Below are 21,216 nucleotides of genomic sequence, written 5' to 3'. Positions count from 1 at the left end.
GTCCGTGTCAATCTCTGTAAAACACGGAATTGCATAAGCCAAGTCATATAGACTAAGATTGGGTATAAAACACGAAAATATATAAAAGAATTAATAATTGCACCAGCCGGGAATCGAACCCGGGTCTGTACCGTGGCAGGGTACTATTATTCCACTAAACCACTGGTGCTTTTTGTTAGATGAATCGAATTGTTAAATAAATATTTTAGTATTGTGTAAAGAGAAAAGAAGACCCACACCGGATTAGGTGTGCATTTAACGTAATCAATCAATGATGTGGCAGAAATTAAGCGAATCAAAGTTACTCGAGTTGCTATCAAATGACACCTTGGTTTTGCAGAGCTGTCCAATAGATAAAAGATTGTTTATGATGAAAAAAAACTTAATATATTTCTTTCACACGTAACTATATATATATATAATTTAGTTTTTTTTTCTTCTTTTTAAGAAATTAACTGTTTAGGTTTTAGAGAAGCAAAAAGATCAAAAAGACATGGAAAAATACAAGTCCAAACTTCTTCAGTCCATCGAGTATATATAGATTAGATACGTAATCTATTATTTCTTTTTTTATTTTATTTTATAATGTTTATATTTTTGATATACTTTGAAATAAGAAATATTTCTCAAAATACCACACTTTTAAGTTTTGTTGTCAAAAATACTACTTTTCATAATGTTTATATCTTTGGTATATTTTCAAAAATAAAAATTTCCTCAAAATACCATATTTTTAAGTTTTATTATAAATATACCATATGTTCTCAAAATACCACCAATTTTTTTAGTGTTCTAAAAATATTACTAAAAAAAATTATTTTTAAGAATTTAGATTTTTCTTTTCCGGTTATGGGTTAATTATATTATATTTAGAATGTAGCTTTTAAAAAGTAGGGTGTAGTATTTAGAGTTTAGCTTTTAGTTTTTAGAGTTTAAGATTTAGTTTAAAAATAAAAGATTAATTTTACTTTTTGTGAAATTTTTAATAAATCTAAATTTTTGATGATATTTTGGTAACAATACTTAAAAATATACTTAAATAGTTTAGAGTTTTTTTTTTTTTTTTGGATATTTTGAGTATAATGCCGTTCATCAACATATATATTGTGACTTTCTCCGGGTAAAAATCGATCGTAGTAGACAAAGCAGTCAGTGGAGACTAAACTATTAAATTCATAAATTTGGTTATGTGCCGATCAAATTGCGATAAAATGATGGACTATTACAAGACAAACACAAAATGAATGTTTCGCAATAAAACAAACACGATTGATTTTAAACCACTCCCTTGCCTTTTAATTGTCATCATTCTTGTAATTTCATGGACTAATGGAAGAGTTTAGTTGAGGTTTATTTGGATTTCAGTTTATTGGATTACTGTGAGGATTGACTTAATTATATTTTATGTGATTTCTAATCAAAACTTTCGTTATGTCTCTTTCATTACTTTTAATGTTCTTGTTTTGAATACGAGTATTGTAAGCAAAACTACATGAAACGATAAATATATACTCGTTTGCTGACAAAGAGAAAGAATTTAATTCTACATGTGTATTGTTGGAAACAAAAAAAAAAAAAACTTAAGATAATTGTGAAATCACATGTCAAAAAGTTAAATTTTCTATTTTCTGATTTAGTAGAGTGGGAGTTGCATAGTTAAAAATGAACAAGTTCAAATGTTAATCATTCCGAGCATACTTTTAAACTGATGATAAAATACTAATTACATAATTAATGGCATGATATTGCTTTGCTTCCTAGAATTAGCTATATAAACTTGCTATTATTGGTAAGTTAATAATTAAATCATAGGCTACATTATAACCTAGCTACGTACTAGCTAAATAATACATGACAAAAACAAAATCCACAATTTATACGGTGATAATTAAAAACAAAAATATACCTTTAAAGAAAAAGCCAAATCATGTCTTCCAAACATGTAAACACACAAAAACAAAAATGTAAACAGTCGTATGAATAAATTTGATTTCTTTATCATAAAAACCACCTTATATGCACCCGTAAACATTTGACTGCTCTTTCATCTTTCATCTTTCATCTTCCCTCAAAGTCCTATTTTGGGTTTTCAAGTTTGAACATTTCTTCAAAAATATCTCCCTGTCGATCGAAGCAACTTATATATAAATATGGAGTGTGAGAGATCATCGTCGTCTACGTCATCAGAAACCAGAGCCGTTCGGCACCGTCACATGGCGTCGTCGTCGGTCTCCAACGTGACGAGACGAATGTACGAGTGCAGTTTCTGCAAAAGAGGTTTCACGAACGCACAAGCTTTAGGTGGTCACATGAACATCCATCGACGTGACCGTCTCAACAAGGCCAAGGTGACAAACGATGCTGACCTGGCACTCTCACAAACTCATAGATGTTTCAACGTGGCGTCTGATCGCGGTGGCTACGAGCATGTAGATTCCGTCGTGATGAGGACGACCACCTCGAACTACATGCAACACTTACGAATCGGCTCGATGGCTGCAAGGAGAGAACACGTCGTCGTTGAAGGAGATGAAATCGATTTGGAGCTGCGTCTTGGCTTATGATCATCAGCTTCTTACATATTTATAGATGTATTAATACGTTTTCGGTGTATATTATATGGCTTTCCAGGTTGATATATTTAATCTAGGAAAGCATATATATGAGGCGCGTTTATTATAATATGTCAAGGGTAAGATATTTTTGGGTGGTTTATTTATTTTTGCATGTTTTGTGATCTTTCTACGAGATATATATATATATATATATTTACTATAGGGTTTTTTTCTTGTATGAATGTATAATTATATCCACAAAAAAAAAAAACTGTTTTACAACAAGTGTACAAAAGGCAAACGTTTAGAGATTTTTGTTCTGTTCATGAAATTAGAAGTCAGATTTATCCCATGATTTGTCTACATCTTCGAAATTTAATTCAAAAGTGACAACATTTTGAAAGATTTAGAATACACCAATCATAATAAAAATTAAATTAAGGGAATATGCACTAGATACCACAAAAATCAAAAAGAATTAAGTAACTACTATTGATGTGACAGTGTGTTCTCTCTCTTCATATATAATTACTCTTATATCTATTACATATATTACATATTATTTGTTTAAATATCATGTCATTTTCTTTAGAACGAAATTATATGTCGGTTTGGGTTCACAAATGAAATGTTTAGGATTTATATTTTACAATTAGAACGAAATTATATGTCAGTTTGGATTCACAAATGAGATAGTTAGGGTTTAGATTTTACAATTAGAACGAATTTATATGTCGGTTTGCGTTCACAAATGAGATGGTTAGGATTTAGATTTTACAATTAGAACGAATTTATATGTCGGTTTGGATTCACAAATGAGATGGCTAGAGTTTAGATTTTACAATTAGAACGAAATGATATGTCGGTTTGGGTTCACATATTATATGTCGGTTTGTGTTCACATATGAGATGGTTAGAGTTTAGATTTTACAATTAAAACGAGATTATTTATCGGTTTGGGTTTACAATTAAACGCTATTTAGTTCAATATAACATGTAAAATATAAATATTACATGCTATTTTAAATAATCACACCAAATCTTTCACTCTTTCTATCTAACACTAAAACAAAAAGGGTGATTGTATCTTTTTACTCCAAAAAAAACGTGGGCCCTATGGTACTTTCCAATAAAAAAATGTTGTTGTGGTATTTTCTTTATTTTACTCCATATTTGTGTTATCTACTAATATTACCCTTAAATTAATTGGTCTTCGACCACCACATCCGCATGTAAAATAAATGCAAATATGTGGCTTACATCGAAATCCAACAGCAAAAGAATAAACAATAAATTAATCACTTTTTTTTAGGGGAATCCCACGAGTTGGGCTTAGGACTCTCTTTCTCAACTAGAAGATTTTAGTTCTAGTGAGAAAGCTACGGAAACCGGGAATATTTGGTTGTTTCGCCGGATTTGATAGGATTTTTTCTGTTTGTGAAAATAATATTTGAAGATTTTGTTGGAGTTTAACCTAGTTCATCCTGGAGTCTGCCGTCAATAACCAAATCTTCTGAGTTTCAACCTATTCGTGATTTGGTATTGTCATAGTCGACTTGTTAACAACGAAGAATGGAGTACGCATTGGACAAAGCTGTAAAAGAGATGTCACTTGAGGAAGATAGACCGATTGTGCTGCAAGATCATGCTAAGTTCAACTCGTGTGAACGGAACGCGTGCAATCTCATTGGTCGGCTTCTTTGCCCGGAGAATCAAAAGATGTCAAGCATGATTCATGAGATGCCAAGGGCGTGGCGTGTCTATAACAGAGCACGGGGAATCGTATTGTTGAATAATAGATTTCAGTTTATTTTTGATTCCAAAGCGGAATTATCAAGGATTTTAGAGGCTGGAGCGTGCACCTTTAACGGCTGGAGTACAACTCTGGAACGACAGGTTGAGAATCCTCCAAGTAACTATTTGAAGGTTCGCCCAATCTGGATCCGACACATTGCAGGTCATATTGGACATGTGAACTACAACACAACAGAAAAGATCAGGGAGATTGCAGGTCATATTGGACATGTCACACATGTGGCATTCGACCCTCTGAAGCCACAAAGTCGTGGGTATGTGAGAGTCAGAGTTCTGTTTGATGTCAATATACCTCTGAGGAACACGAAGACATTACAGATACCATCAGGAGAAACATTAAGCATTGGAATTGAGTATGAACGTATTCGAAGGAGATTCTATCAGTGTCAACGTCTTACACATGACAAGACTTGGTGCCCCCTTAATCCCTCCAACAGTCAAGGGCTAGTCAAGGGAGGTACTAAAACATCAGGTGTACCGCCAGTCCCTATTCCAAGTCGTCTTCTTCCAAGAATCAGCAAGGATGATCCCTTGTATGGTGTGTTGACGGATGCTGATGTGGGAATTGATGCAACCTCTGGCAAACCAAAGATAGCTAAAGAGGTGTTGGATGAGATGCGGCAGTACTTATCAGTTGCAGATCAGGCAGAGAAACAGATACGTAGAGAGAGAGTGTGTAAGTCAGTCTGGGATTTGGAGGGGGATGCACATGTTCAAAGCACTTTGCTAAGACTAGAAGCTCCACCTACTTTCACAACAGATGTTGATAAAGGAAAAGGTTTTTTTTTTTGACTTTGAGGCTGCAGACTCTTCACAAGGTATTGCTGATAAAGAGGTACGGTATGTGGTGAAAAAAGGGATAGCTATGACAAGGGGATCACATGCTCGACAATCCCTGTCTGCTGGTCAGTTTACATTGTCAATTCAAGATGGTAGTCGTACGGATCAGACCAGCTTCTCTGCTGGTTCTGCCGGGACTACATCTAAGAATAAACGTCGTCGACCTAACCAATGGAAAAGGAAGGCTCAGGCAGCTAAGTCATTCCAGGAAGGGTCAACAACTAGTTCCCCGGTGGTAGTTGTTGAAGTAGAGGATGGTGTACCTTCTAAGAGAAAAGCTACAGAGGAGAGGAAGTTCATGTTTTAACAAAAATCGCTAAACGCGTAGAAGAAGAGGTGGTTCCACATGAGGAACCGCCAAAGCAAATATGAGTTTCCTGAGATGGAACTGTCAAGGGTTGGGGGGCACCTTGACAATTCCTTCCTTGAGGGAAATGAGACATAAACATTTCCCTGATTTCTTGTTCCTCCTGGAGACCAAAAACTCCAGTGATTATGTAGTGAAGCTTTAAAAAGGTTTGGGCTATGATCACTCTCATATAGTTGATCCAGTTGGTCTAAGTGGCGGTTTGGCGCTGTTTCGGAAGGGATCCTATGAAGTGGAAGTGCTTAGCTCGAACACAAGAATAATCAATGTAAGGATTACACTAGGATCATTATCCTTCTAAATATCTTGCATATATGGAGATCCAGTGGCTAGCTTACGTCAAGGTGTATGGAATAAATTGATTGACATTTCTGCTTTTTGAGACAAACCGTGGATTGTTCGAGGGGATTTGAATGAAATGGTGGATAATACGGAGAAGGTAGGGGACAAACACGGACGAAATCCTCTTTCTATCCTTTCAGGAACATGATTAGCGATTGCCATCTATGGGAGGTGCCTAATATTGGTAACATGTTATCCTGGGCTGGGGAACGAAATAAAATGTGGATTCAGTGCTGCCTGGATCGTTCTAGGCATGGTTCCCACTGTTTCCACGGTCTCAGACAGAGTATCTCGATCGTATTGCGTCAGACCACTATCTTTTTTTGCTTCGGTTTGTTAATGACAACATGTCACGTACTAGGAGGTTTATATTTAACAGAAGATGGATATCTAAGCCGGATTTCTCTGTTGTGGTAAAAGCTGGATGGGACAAAGGAGAAACTACAGGTCAGATATCCGTAATGAATAGAATTGCTGAATGTAGGAGAGCAATCTCTCGATGGAAATGCTCTAACAATCAGAATTCTAAAGAATAGATTCAACAACTTAGTGCTAAATTTGAGTTGGAGGGAGCTAAGGTTCAGCTAGACTTCACAGTTATGAAGCAGTTACGTTGGGAGCTAGCTGAAGCTAATCGAGCAGAGGAGAAGTACTGGAAAGAAAGAAGTAGAGAACAATGGTTAAGAGAAGGGGATCGCAATTTTTTCATGGAAGTGTGCAAAGGAGGAGGATGCAAAATAAAATTTTCTCTCTGGTGGATCATAATGGCTTGGACCAGTTTTCTGAAGGTTCTAAGGGGGAGATAGCAGTGGAGTACTTTCGTCGAATGTTCTACTGCTCGCATCCGACTCTTATCACTGAAGCTCTCGATGGTATGCTCCCGCGAGTCACACCTACGATAAATGCAGAACTTACACGACCTGTTACTACTAGTGAAATCAAGGATGCAGCTTTCAGTATTAAGGCTAAGAAATCACCATGGGCGGATGGAATGTCTAGTCACTTCTATCAACAATACTGGGACATTGTTGGACCTAGAGTAACTGAGGAGGTCCAACAGTTTTTTCAATCTGGTTCCTTACCTCCGGAATGGAACTTCACACAGATTTGTTTAATCCCAAAAAAGAATAACCTTACCAGGATGACTGATCTTCGACATATCAGCCTATGCACGGTGATTTACATAATTGTGTCGAAGGTTCTATGCAGTCGATTAAAGCGATTGTTGCCTGACATTGTATATGACACTCAAGGAGCATTTGTTTTATGGCGACTTATCTCAGATAACATCTTACTTGCACACGAGATGGTCCATGCACTTAATACAAACGCTACCTGTGATGAGGATTTCATTAGGATTAAAACCGATATGTCAAAGGCATATGACAGGTTAGAGTGGAGTTTTCTGGAGGAACTATTGATTCGTCTAGGCTTTGACATCAAATGGGTCCAATGGATTATGAGTTGTGTGCGAACAGTATCGTATTAGGTGCTCATCAATGGTTCCGCTTATGGGTTTATCAAACCTGAACGTGGCATTCGACAAGGAGATCCACTCTCCCCATTTCTGTTTATTTTATGTGCAGAAGCATTGGTTCACATCATGAATAAGGCAAAAAATGAAGGACGCTTGACTGGTATGCGACTTACACCTCAATGTCCATCTATACAACACCTCCTGTTCGCCGATGATAGCTTATTTCTATGCCAAGCTACCTTAAAGGAATGTACTGCACTTCTTGAGTGCTTTAGTGGATCAAAACGAGTGCTCTTGAGTTACATCATTGAACGTTTGAAATCAAGGTTGAGTGGTTGGTATGAGAAGACTCTATCTCTTGGTGGCAAAGAAGTCTTGCTCAAATCAGTGGCAATGGCACTACTAGTATATGCAATGTCATGTTTTTGTTTACGACACACCAGTGCAAACAGATCACAAGTGCCATGGCTGAGTTCTGGTAGAATGAGTGTGAGGATAAAAGCAAGATGCACTAGGTATCTTGGGAGAAGATGTGTAAAGCTAAATCACAGGGAGGTCTTGGTTTTCGAGACATTGGTAACTTTAATCTAGCTTTGCTGGCTAATTAAGCTTGGCGCCTTATGGAAAAGCCTACCTCCTTGTTGTCTCATGTTTACAAAGCTCGGTATTTTGCGAACACAAATCTCATGGAGGCCTGTGTTGGCTCAATACCATCATATGCATGGCGGAGTATTCTCTTTGGAAGGGAATTGCTTGAAAAGGGTCTTTTGATGTCCATTGGGGATGGGTTGACAACAAGTGTTTGGCTAGACAAATGGGTACTCGATGATGTCCCACGAAGACCTTACAACAAAGAACTAACAATGGACTTAATGCTCTCTGTTTCATCTCTCATTACACCGCATGGGGACTGGAATTTAAAGCTTCTGACCAAGTTGTTCCCACCATGTGATGTGATACGAGTTAGGTCATTTCCTCCAGAAACTGGGTTGCAAGACCGACAGATATGGGCTTATACGCAGGATCGGAGCTACTCTGTTAAGAGTGGGAATTGGCTTTTTGAGAAATCTCGAGATAACTTGGTTCCTGTTACAGCAGACATAAAATGATTGAGTAAGCTTAAGGAGCAAATACGGAGCTTGAGAACAATGCCTAAGATCAAAATGTTCTTTTGGCGGGTTTTGTCTGGTGCTTTAGCAGTCGCTGACTGTTTAAGGAAGCATGGGATTAATGTCAATGAGTTTTGCTAATTATGCCACGGTGACGGCGAAACAATGTCTCATTTCCTGTTTCAGTGTGCTTCGGCGATGCAGGTCTGGTCCATGTGTCAACTTCCTATTCCGGCACAAGGTTTTTCGGATTCTCTTTCTGAAAACATGGAGTATATGTTTCGCTTAATGCAAGATAGTGGTTTGGCTTTGAACACTCGTACTACAATCCTGTGGCTACTATGGGGAATTTGGAAAACACGTATATGTTTCGCTTAATGCAAGATAGTGGTTTGGCTTTGAACACTTGTTCAAGGGATGTGATCCGCAGGTTCTGATTGCTACAACTCTGGAGGAATCTGAGGTCTGGACCAACCAGCAATAATTAAGTGAACAAGATTCTGGGGTCGAGATTCGACGGACCCAGGGATCATTTGGGAGGTGGACTAGACCGGCTTTTGGTTCTGTCAAATGTAATATTCATGCTTTTTAAGTTAATGATTCCTCTTTCTGTGGTGGAGCTTGGATTTTGGGAACCATGTTGGTGATGCATTATTTCACTCGAGGGATGCATTCCGACCAACAGTTAAGCGTATTGTGGCAGAGCTGCAATGTAACTTATGGTGCTTACAGGGTCTTCACGACTTGCACGTTGACTCCTGTGAGCTGTGGACGGATTGTGGTGCAGCGGTAATGGCAATGGGAAGCCCAAGTAAATGGCCAAAATATCGGTCGTTATTAGCCAGGATTTAAAGAGTTGTGCTTAGTATGGAGACAATCACGTTTCATCTATCCACTCCTAAAGCGAATAGAGTGGCCAGGGATATAGCGTGCAGTGTCACTCGGGATGGTAGGTTCACCTCGTATTTAGCTCTGGGAGGGCCGGCATGGCTTCATAATTGCTTAGAGTTAGATCGTCAAGCTTGAACTTTCCTTCGTCTCCATCTTTGTTTATTTACGCGTTTGTTTTGCTAGCTTTTCTCTGTCAAACATCTCTTTATATTTGAAGACGATAAAAAAAAGGATAAACAATAAGCTAAGAAATTAATTTTGTTTGAGTTCACACAGTGGAGAAAATACTATTTTTTCGCGGCTACAATGTCAAGAACAGGCGTTTGGGATGATGGCCACGGCAAATACGAATCTGCCTAAGAGATATAGCCATGAATTGATGTTGTTTTCTAATTCAGTTTTTGGATTTGGTTTTCAGTTTTGCATTTTGGATTTTGTAAAAAACCAAAAACTCTTCCAAAATCTATAAAACATTCAAGGGCTAAAGTTTCACATTGCCTAGTTTGATCTGCATGACTCTTAGTTACTTAGTGCATGTCACTTAATCATGGTCTTATATGAAACAATTGAGTTATCATATCTTTTTTGTATTCTCATGACTTTTGTTGGTTACATTAGTGCACGTCACTTAACAATGATCTTATATTAAACATTAATTTGAGTTATCCTGTATTTTTGTATCAATCTTTGGTAATTTAAATGGACATCTCACTTTTAGGATCGTTCCCCACTTTCACCTTAACATTCATTTAACATGCAAACATGTACAAAATTTTGTAAGAGGGGAAACGACAACTATTGTCTTCTTTAAAGATAGTTTAGTGATCTATCAAGTTAGCAAACTAAAGGCGGTTTTGTGCTTATTAGGTATGTGGTTTTGGTTTTGGAAACATGGTGTCAAAAGGAGAAGAAATGGTTGGACTTAATAAAGAAGAGTGAAGAAAAAATAAGAGAAGAAAAGAAAGACAAAAGTAAGAAGAGTATTTCTCTACCATGTATTTGTAGTGGGATGTTTCCTACTTTTTACATAACTTTTTGAAGAAAATAGGAAGAAAAACAAAAATGCTTCTGTTTTTTACGTGACTAATTAACTTTAAATAAAAAGTGCAATAATTACTTTTTTCTCATTAGTTTTCTTCTATAAAAGTGGAAGGATTATAAAGTGTTTGTTTGTGAAACATTTAACCCTTACGTTGAATCCTTCGTGGTTATAAACAGCCTTCAAACCTCTTTTTTGTTGAACCATCTTTTTTATTTTTGTTTGCGGACAAAGAAAGGTTAATTGGGAGGAATTTATATTAGTAGAAACTAGAGAAAGGGTTTGGGGAAAATTCTTTATGAATATGTTGTTGTCTTAATCAACGATAGAAATTTTATATAACACCCAGCTCATAACGTTTATAACAATATTATGGTTTGTAAAATTATACATCAATACTTTCCCGTACGACAAACATGATGCAGAAAACGCAAGGTTTGCAATCATAAAACAGAATATGTATGTCGTGGATATTTGTCGAGGACAGAAAAATCATGTCAACGAATTCCTCATAGTATAAACTCTAATCTTGAAAAGAAAGAAGGATGGAATTTCAACTCATCTTTGGTCTTGGTAAAAGGGGAATAACAACATCTTGTGGGTGCAAATCCTACAACTCCACAAATAATTGTCCTAGTGTTGGACAGCTCACAAAGCGGACTAAAAACAAATTGACCTAAAAAATATGTGTTCCAAACAACTCCCTCGTAATTGTAAAACTATTACCAAACAAAAAAATCTAAAAAAAAAAGTCATAACTCAAACCCTAAAACCATCATCATTAATTTAAATAAAAGAAAACCCCTCACTAATTATTGCAAAAAAACAAAAACCAAACCTGATTCTATAGAAAAAACGTACGAATCAAACTGAATAATTTAAAACCTTGTAAAAACTAAAACCCATGGGATCAAGAAACAATCAGGTGAACACATCCCTTATTACTTATGTCTTCATCGTCTTCATCTTCACTGTCTCCCATGTCTTCTCCACCAAAGGTCACTGTCTCCAAGATTTTTCTCTTGTTCACAAAGACTCTAATGCGGAAGCGTTAATTTCGATCCATGAAGATCGCCTGTTCTGATACCATGTAGAAACTAGAGAAAGGTTTTCGAGGAAAATCTTTATTATTATGTTGTTGTCTTAACCAATGATACATGAGTTTATATAACACTCAACTCTTAGGGTTTACAACAATATTAGGGTTTACAATAACCAATATGAATACAACCCAACATGGACTTGTCGGCCAATAAACCAATAATATCTCTCATGTTTACGAGATTTTAAAGCATATTTTCTTAGTGTTTTGAAAATTTTACGATATTATGTGTTTTTCTATGTTTTGAGATTTAGATAATGAAGAATTCGCTATTTGAGGATGATGTAGAACAAAATACAAAGCAAGAAACCAAAGGAAAGGAAGAGAAGATCGCAATGATGAAAAAGACCCAGAAGATCAAAAGTGAACCAACAACTATCTATGGGGATCATAGAACAAACCCTTACAACACACCCATATACCTACCAACATCAGGCGTACTGATCTTCAGTTAGGGAGAATGGCACACAGTCTGATGACAAATGAGTTTCCTCACCTTGGTATCACCAACGATCTACTTGAAGATGAACACAGTTCGATGGACAGTAGTGTATACAGTGTACCACAACAGTTCATCAACCAGTACTAATATCATGGTGATGCAGACTCGAGATCTCAGGCAAGGCTAAGAGTTACAATAATAATGGATTTCACCAGTCTTACAATGAATACATGGGAATGGCAAACACAAACATAAACGCAATGGTAGATGGAGAACATGGAGTTGTCTTTACAGGCTATGAGGAACCAGAACGATGCATCAGCATCCACATCAACTATTTACTCTTACTTTGATTTAGATTCATCAAACCCAAATTCGTGAAACAACCCAACCCATTTTTTTATATATAGTAATAAGTAGTGATCTCATACTCGCTAACATCCTAACCCCAATCAAGTACAATCAGCACATAACAATCAATAACATAAACCAATATCAGTAAACGAATGAATTAAATAAACGAATAACCAACAACATTCCATCAATGCCAATAATCATAAAACAAAGTCATAGAACCAGCAACCTAAACATCCGTTCTAGACAATATTGTTACATTCTATCAACCTAACAAAAGCACAGAACAAACAACAAAGCCTCTAGAACATACTTCCTCTTCATCGGCTTAATTCCACGATCACACTTTGCTTTAACCTTCACCGCAACACAAAAGAGATGCATAAGTATTTCCAGAAATATTTAGTGAGACAATCCTCCCATCTATTGGGCTATACACACAAGCAAGAAGATCTCCACATGCCACAATCAACAAAAAACAAAGAAACCAAGCAATACACAAAGGAACAAAGTGTCAGCTGCCTGCTGAGGATGGTGTCGACCGACAGTGATCACCTGGTGTCAACCGACACCCAACTGGTGTCAGACGACATCTGCTCGACATCTCCAAAAACCCTAGCAGTGTTGACCGACACCTCCACATGGTTTCGACCAACACCTCCACAAGGTTTCGACCAACACTTACCAAAGCCCTCGCGCCGTCCTTGCCAAGCACCGATCTCATTCGATCTGCAACTCTGATTTCCGCCTACAAACACCTCACATGCATCCAAGACATTTCCATGAGTGAAACCAAGCCACATGAGTCACTAAAAGCACACAAACACCCAAAGAAATCAATAAAACAACTCACATAATCACAGAAACAAAGAGCTTAGCTTAGATAAGTTATGGTCATGCACTCTCCTTTGCAAAACAAAGAGATTGACACACAAACAATCAGAAAAAATACCCGAACCCTAACCAGGTTGACGGTGTTGAGCGACACCCCTCATGGTGTCGATTGACACCATCAACCAAAACTTGGTTCACGGGCATTACAATTTGTCAGCTAGAGTCAACAACTATAGAGACTTCAAGCCATCAAAGGGACTCTGAGTAGCGTTGGGTTTGGGTTTAAGGAGTGGTATTGCATTGTAAATTTTATTATAGGAAAAGGAAAAATCCCATAAAAAACCACCAAGGCGGCAACGACTTCCAGTTTAAACCTCCACACTATATACTCCCAACTAAAACCACCAAAGTGTCAAATTTATTAAATCAAACCTTCAATATGAAATTCAGGTTCGTGAGTCCACATTTATCACCGGAACAGTTAACTTCGTTAACGGAATAGTTCATCCCGTCAACTAAACAATAACTTAGTTCGTTTAATAACCCACATGTGTCGATTTGGGGGTTAGTGTTAGTAAACAAAATAAAAGACTTACACGATGTCTTTTTTTGTAAAGACTCAAAAGCATTGTATGAACATTGTTTATGTTTTATGGAATGATTTCTTTTTAACTGATTGTTTTATTTTGATTTTTCTTTCTTTTTTTCCTTTGTAATGTTTTTACCTATTTATAATTAATTATCACGTTTAAAAGCCTAATAGAACAAACAGAGTTATTGTTCAATTGACGGGGTGAACTATTCTGTTAACTCCGTTAACTGTTCCGGTGATAAATGGAACACAAATGCCACATTGAAGGTTTGATTTAATAAATTTGACACTTTGGTGGTTTTAGTTGGGAGTATAATAGTTTGGAGGTTTAAACTGGAAGTCGTTGCCACATTGGTAGTTTTTTATGGGATTTTCCCTTTTATTATATATAAAGATGGAAATGAAAAAGAAAAAAATGTCATTTAAACAATGAACTTTCAAATTTTGGTCATTTAAACTATAAAATTTGTTGTAGATCATTTAAAACATCAACTTTTATTGACTAGTTCTTTTAAACATTATATTTCATTGACCAAGAAAAAAAATACATGACGTTAGATTTGATAACTAAGTAACTAACAACATTACTTTGTCGTTAACCACTTCGTTAACGATAAAACAAAGTTTTAATTCAAAAATATATTATTTCCGTCATTTTCGTTTCAAATGAATCATTTTCTCTTTCGGTTTTTTTATTTAATAATAACAATTTCTAATAACATGACCATTAGTAATTCTTTTGAAAATAGATTCTTAAATAATATTTTAATATAATAATATTATTTAATTTAAATTTTGTTTGTTTTTGACAAATCAACCAATAAAATGATGACATATAGTGAAAAGAAAGTCTGAGAGTGTCTTCGGAGATTTGGACAGCGATCTAGCGATCTTGTGTCTCTCTCTTCTCGATTTTTTATTATTTTTTTGTTTTTGTTAATTTTATACCAACTAGTAGATGACCAATGGAGACGGTCTAAGTTAACTAATCATAAAATTAAGTTTCAGAGCCAACCTATCTTAACTTGGAGTATTTGATTAATGTATGAATGTAAATGCAAATGACAGCGAGGCTGTGGACCTGTGGTAAGAACTATTGTATGTTGTTTTCTTTTCCACAAAAAAAAATCATTGATAAGAAAATATATACATAAGATTAGATATATATATATACGCCAGCATACACTTTTTAGATGAAAGACTTTGGTTCCAAATGGTTTGTTGTATCATATGAGAATAGTTGAAGACTCATCTCAAAATTTACCATTTATGATGAAAATGTAAGAAAATATATATTCACTTCATTTATCCCATTTCATGTTAGATTGATGAACATAGAAAATAATTTTGAGAAAATATTTCATCCATTTATAATGAGAGAAACAAATTAAAGAAGAATAAAACATTACTTATTTCAATTTATTCCACTAGAATTTTCCCATTTTATTTATTTTATTAATCATTTGCACATTTTACTACGGAAAATATTATGATTTGTGGTCAAACCAAACGATGTATACAAAAATACAACTAACAGTATATGTTGTGTGGAAGAGAACTCCTAAATATTGAAATAATCTTTACATAAATGATAAAGTGTGGCCATCAATTTCAGAAATGAACGCTTTGGATACATGAGAGCCAACGGTCTACATACCGTATCGAAACCACCCACGACTTCCTCGATAAGCATTACACACACACATGACACATCATTATATTAATTTTATATTCTAAAGCCACCATATTGTTCACACATTTTCATGTGAAAATGTGTCACATACCTTATCTGTCTAATGAGGTATAGGTCAAACTCTTGACAATACGAACCTCTCTTTCTTTCTCAACGTTTTCATGTATAAATAAACATCCTAAAGAAAGTGAATAGCCACCACAAAGTTCTCTATAAATAGCCATTTGGTTTCTTTTACAATCTTCATAAATCAATACCTTGATCCCAAAGAAGAAAGAGACTAAGAGAGAATAAATAAAAAAAGAATAAAAAAAGAGAAGAGAAATGTCAGGTGGATGCTCAGGTATTATATAGATAAACACCATCTTTCAGCATGTGCACGATAGAGTTTCAATTTTATAAAGCACTATAGATTTATTTTGAAATATGTATATTCTGTAATAATTCCTAAAATTTCTGTAAAAAGTTATAAACACATCAAAGATATGTTTGTTAAAAAAGTTGCACATAATTTACATATACTTTGAGAAAATTACGTACGTATATATCCGTGCATGATATATAGTTGATAATCAATCATAAAGTGATCATAGAGTATTATAATTTAGTACAATAAATATATTTGTAATATGACAATGTATATATGTATAGATACTGCAGGTGCAGGGATGAAGAGCAAATGGCCTGAATTGGTGGGGAGAAGAGGAGAAGAAGCAAAAGAGATCATCGATAGAGAGAACTCCAAAGTGACGGCTAGGATTATATCTGAAAATGCGGTTGTTTTGACCGTTGTGGTTTGCGATAGGGTTTATGTTCGTGTCAATGACCACGGCATTGTCACAAAAACCCCGGTCGTTGGGTAATTTAATGATACATGTGTGTAAGAAGAATCAGTGTGGAACTTAATATGTATGTAATGTATGTGTGAAATATATACGATATACTTGTTGCGACTGTTGTAATAAAGAAACTAGGCATATATATAATATATGCCTCGATTTGTATGTTTCTTATAATGGTCAAATAGTTATAGTTGACTTAACTTATCTTCTATTTTATTATTTGTTTTCGAAAGTCAACTTTTTGATTATATATACAAACTCCAAACTCCAAACTAAATAATCAACCACGAATCTCTTGTATATCATAATTATTTGGCTTTCTTAGTCTAATAAATTGGGATAAATTCAAACCCTAAAGGAATCAAATTAAGGACATCGTGAACTAAGTTTTTTTTTTCTGAACATTTGTGAATTTTCATCGAAGAAAAGGATTGTAGGGATACTACAATTTTGATACACATACTAGGTCTTGCCAAAAAAAATTAAAAAAAAACAAGGGCTAACTGAAGATTACAAGATTGGAAGTTTCACTTGTTAAATATGTCGCAGCCAATGTCCCAAAAGGTTTCTGAAGTTTTTCCGATGACCCTTTGCAAGAATGGCATCTCTGACTTGTCTATCGAGCACCTTGAACTGCACATGTGGTGGCGTGAAGTTGTTGTTATGCAGACGATTATTCCTTTCAAGCCATCAGGAGTAAATAACAGCCTGTGAAACAAGTCGCCTAAGCGTTTGAGTAGAGGTAGTGTCCGATAGATCCAGCCACGCCGAAAAAGCTTCCCAAGTTTGAAACACAGAAGGCCTATATCCTAGACATTTTGTTACCTCTGCCCACAATGCCTCACTATATTCAGAATGGAGGAAAAGATGATCTCTGGTTTCAGGGAAGAGACCGCATATGCAGCATGACGTATCAATTTGCATTCCCCAGTTTGCCAATCTTGCTCTCGTTGGAAGTCGGTTTTGGTGAGTGATCCACAGAAGAAACGCATGCCTTGGGATAGCTCCTTTGTACCATATATACTTGCTTTGACCACGACAAGACATTTTGCATGTATCTGAGGACCTCCCAAGTTTTCTTTATATTAAAAGAGCTTGAGCTTTCACCTTCAATTTCCCAGAGGAAGGAGTCCTCTTCATTTGTGGAAGCTGGAAGATGAACTGTTATTAGGTGAATGTGTAGTTGCTCTGCTTGAGGCGAACGTGCTGGTCGTATTCTCCATGACCTTTGAGAACAGGCCATGGCAACAAAGCTGTTTAGAGGGATCCCAGTTTGTGTTGGTCCCGTTGGCCCCAGGAAATTGATGAACGGTCCAAAAGGCGTCCACCAATCATGCCAGAAGCTTACCCGTTCTCCATTACCAACCTCACAACGCAAGAAACGACTTGCAAGGGGACGAAGGTACAGTAGAGCTTTCCACGTCCACGAGTTCTGTTTCTTTGCATGGATCAGCCATATTAACAATAATAAATATATGTAACTAAATAAAATTACAATGGTCGTAATTCATAAATGATCTCTTTCCGTTACATAAAATTATAATTTGATACACTAACACTACACACCAAATTTTGTTTTCCAAAATCTAAATGTCTTTTTTCAATATACCCTTAATCAAATGTCGATTGCGAAACGGAAAAAGTAATAAAAAATAACTAGTGACATGTTTTAAAATTTTGACTTGTTTTTAAACCATTCACGACTTTGCAATGGATTATCAACTTCGTCGCTAGTTTCTCTAATTCTATCATGTCTCTTTCGTGTGTTTGAAAACATTTCGTGAAATAAATAATAGCGATGATATTATCAATCACATTATCACAATCATTACAATATACGATAATTTTAGCCATGGAAAAACTCGTTTTTAGTTTCAAATATATAATAAATAAATAAACCCATTACCGAAAATAAAAGTATCACCACAATCTTCAATTTTATTTACCAATAGCATGATCGCACACAACTAGAGACCATAATAATCTCTTTATTATTACATTGTCATACAAACAAACGATAATTTATACTCGTTATTTTTTTATGGAGTACGTTACGTAACATTTGATATATATACCGTATTATAATAATAATAATCAACCGATTATGGGAATTTGAACAACGACTCCGCAATCGTTGACCCAAACATAAACACGAGAGCAAATAAAGATCTCGGGAACAGCTGTTCCATCCAAAATGATAACTGCCTTCATTTTGGGGTTCTCTCTTTCGATCACTTCTTTTGCATATTCTCCTTTTGTTCCCATCAGCTCTGGCCACGAGCTTTTACCTGGATCTGTTTATGAATTGATTAACACATAAGAATTGGACCTAAACTTTAAGAGTGACATCACATAATGATGGTTAAGTATGTAATATGTATATATTTACCTTCACATATGCTTGTCATCTTTACTTGAGTAAATGTATTGATGTGTAGGTTTACGTGACTTTAGTTATGTCGTATCGTGGGTTGTTCTCCAGATAACAAACATGGTATTTATAGATCGTTGATTCTGAAGATTTCAAGTACATTGGTTGTTCAATATTGACTTCCCAAGCTTTTTGAATTATAATATAAGATAGTTATACCGTCTCGTATTCAAGTCACCCACAACTTACTATATATTAAATTAAACGAATTCTAATTTAGAAAGCAACCGTATCGGGTATATCACAAATAATCGCATATGCATTTGGATGATGTTGATCTATGTGATGTGGCAAGCGGCAAGTGGCTACTGTCAAGTTTGTCTAAGGACTAAATACTCTAATAGATACGAAACTCCCAAAAGGTTCTTCTCAGCTTTTCTAAAGAAGATGACACTTGGCATGTTATTTATCTAACATCTGTCTTCTTTTATTATTTGGACCTAATTAATTAAATTTATTTGTATTTGGATCCTAAGTAAAGGTCCATAAAACAAACAAAAAAACTCTTTAACATTTCCTTTTTCTCTTCTTCAATAAGAACCCGTTGTAGACCCTTATGATCTAAAGCCACCATTTATCAGTTTGTGGTTTCATCTTAGAAAAAAAAATTAATTATAGTTTATTTTGAAATTCTAAATATGGGTTTCAGTCTTATGTATGATTTAGGACAAAGCCAGATTTTAGATTATGTATAAAATTTATTTCTGGGTTTCAATCTTATAAATGATTCATCATGGGCAAGAAAGGATTCTAGATTCTATTAGACTGTAGGATGTTTATGTGTTCTCAAAATTCTGTTATAAATTCATAAATTTTAGATTTTCATTTCTCCTTAGTTTTTGGCCTTTAATCTTATATAATCTAATGGTAGGATGTTTTCTGTAAGTAATATTAAAAATTACAAACTTTTATTCCATAAAAGTAGAATTCATTCCGTTTTCCATGAAATTAGAATTCAATCCTTAAGTACTCTCCTTTTAAAACAAATTTTCAGTTATTATTATTTAATTTCAGTCATTAGGTTCCTATAAAAAATTATATTATTTTTATATATCTTTCCAAATTTCAATAGGTATTCTTGAATAATTTTAAAATTATTTTTGCAGGTTATCGTGTTTGTTGTTCACACTAGTACTACACAGAAAAAAATTTCGTGAGAATGTTTGACAAATATATTTATTCATTAGAGTGTTTATGTATGTCTTTCCTACTCTCCATGAACCGGTCCGGCAATTTTGGATGTCATACGCCAATATTTTTTTAAAACCCATTTTTATTATTGTAAAAAAAATTATAAAATATACTAATATAAAAAATTATTTTCATTATTTTCATATTGTAGTTCGTTGTTTGCTTGCTCACATTTTTCTTTCTCTTTTCAATGTTTTGTTGTTCATTTAAATATTCATATGAAAATAAATATTATATTGCCAAATAACTCATTATTCTTTTAAAACTTTTCGAATAAGGAAACTTTTTAATTAGAGTTAATAACTGAACTTGTAATTTTAATTTTATTTTTTTCTACATAAAAAACATAAAACTTTTGGCCTAAAATATGCCCCAAAAAAACTGATGCCCTACTCTTTAACTTCACTTGCTTGGCCTATGGGTAGAGCCTTGAACCATGTTTTATTTTTACTTTAGGGTTGTCGTGTTTGTTGGTTGTTGTGTTAATATTACTATGTCCTGAGAAAAATCAACTATACCATGATTTAATATGTTGGGCCTGTTAGGTTCTGTTCTTTTCTTATATTTTAGAATTTCAATTTTTATTTTATTTTGGACATTCATGTGGTAAAGCAAGATAAACTTCTTCTTATTGGATGATGCATATGTGTTTCTTAGTAGTCTTCATCTTTAAGCAAAAAAAACGTAATTAAAATTATTATAAAAAAGGAAAATTGTATGTTTACTATCATATGCTTAAAAATCATGTTGTTAAGCTTGTGATGTCTTTTTATATCATGGTACGATATGAGTTGCATTTTTATATATTATATCTGATTAATTTGACTTCTATAGTTTTGAGTAGTATATGCTAATTGTATATTGGTATCATATATTTTTAAGAATCTTAGTATCAAATAGCTTTAGAATTAACCATGTTAGAGATAAAAGAACAAAAAAAATACCTATAACACTTTCCACTTTCACATATAATAGTTTACTTTTTAATAAACTTTATTATTATAACATTTGACATTATAATATTCTTTGGCTTGCCTTCTAAGTAGATACGACAAAATGATTATTCATTTTATTCAATTGCATCTATGATGATGATGAAATAAAACTATTATACTCATCCAAAAATTAGGGTAATTTTTATAACATTATTTACTTGGATTCATTTTCATTATTAAAGTTTCGTAAAACAATTTTAATTTGTATTAGAATGTATAAATAATAAATTATATTATGAGGGAGCAATGTGATTGCATTTTTTACCTCACTAAAAATTAACTGGTAAAAGTATTTATTAAGTTCA

General features: G+C 34.6%; 1 protein-coding gene, 1 long non-coding RNA gene and 1 other non-coding gene across 3 annotated transcripts; 2 read left to right on the top strand and 1 right to left on the bottom strand.

The window, feature by feature from the left end:
* On the bottom strand, positions 99-169 carry TRNAG-GCC. Its single transcript has one exon. It is a non-coding gene; the product is annotated as a tRNA-Gly (tRNA).
* Positions 2,038-2,748, top strand: LOC104760600 (zinc finger protein JAGGED-like). The gene has a single exon (XM_010483549.1). It carries the CDS (start codon positions 2,151-2,153, stop codon positions 2,562-2,564), a length of 414 nt encoding a protein of 137 aa, XP_010481851.1. The 5' UTR covers positions 2,038-2,150; the 3' UTR covers positions 2,565-2,748.
* Positions 15,659-16,498, top strand: LOC104760599. The gene is made up of 2 exons (XR_762972.1): positions 15,659-15,795; positions 16,104-16,498. It is a non-coding gene; the product is annotated as an uncharacterized LOC104760599 (long non-coding RNA).

The sequence above is a fragment of the Camelina sativa genome, chromosome 18 (assembly GCF_000633955.1).
Source record: "Camelina sativa cultivar DH55 chromosome 18, Cs, whole genome shotgun sequence".
Taxonomy (NCBI): Eukaryota; Viridiplantae; Streptophyta; class Magnoliopsida; order Brassicales; family Brassicaceae; genus Camelina; species Camelina sativa.
The sequence above is the reverse complement of the archived record's forward strand: the minus strand, read 5'-3'. Positions and strand labels throughout refer to the sequence as shown.

Coding starts and splice junctions, on each gene's coding strand:
- LOC104760600 (XM_010483549.1), top strand. CDS start 2,151: ATGGAGTGTGAGAGATCATCGTCGTCTACGTCATCAGAAACCAGAGCC.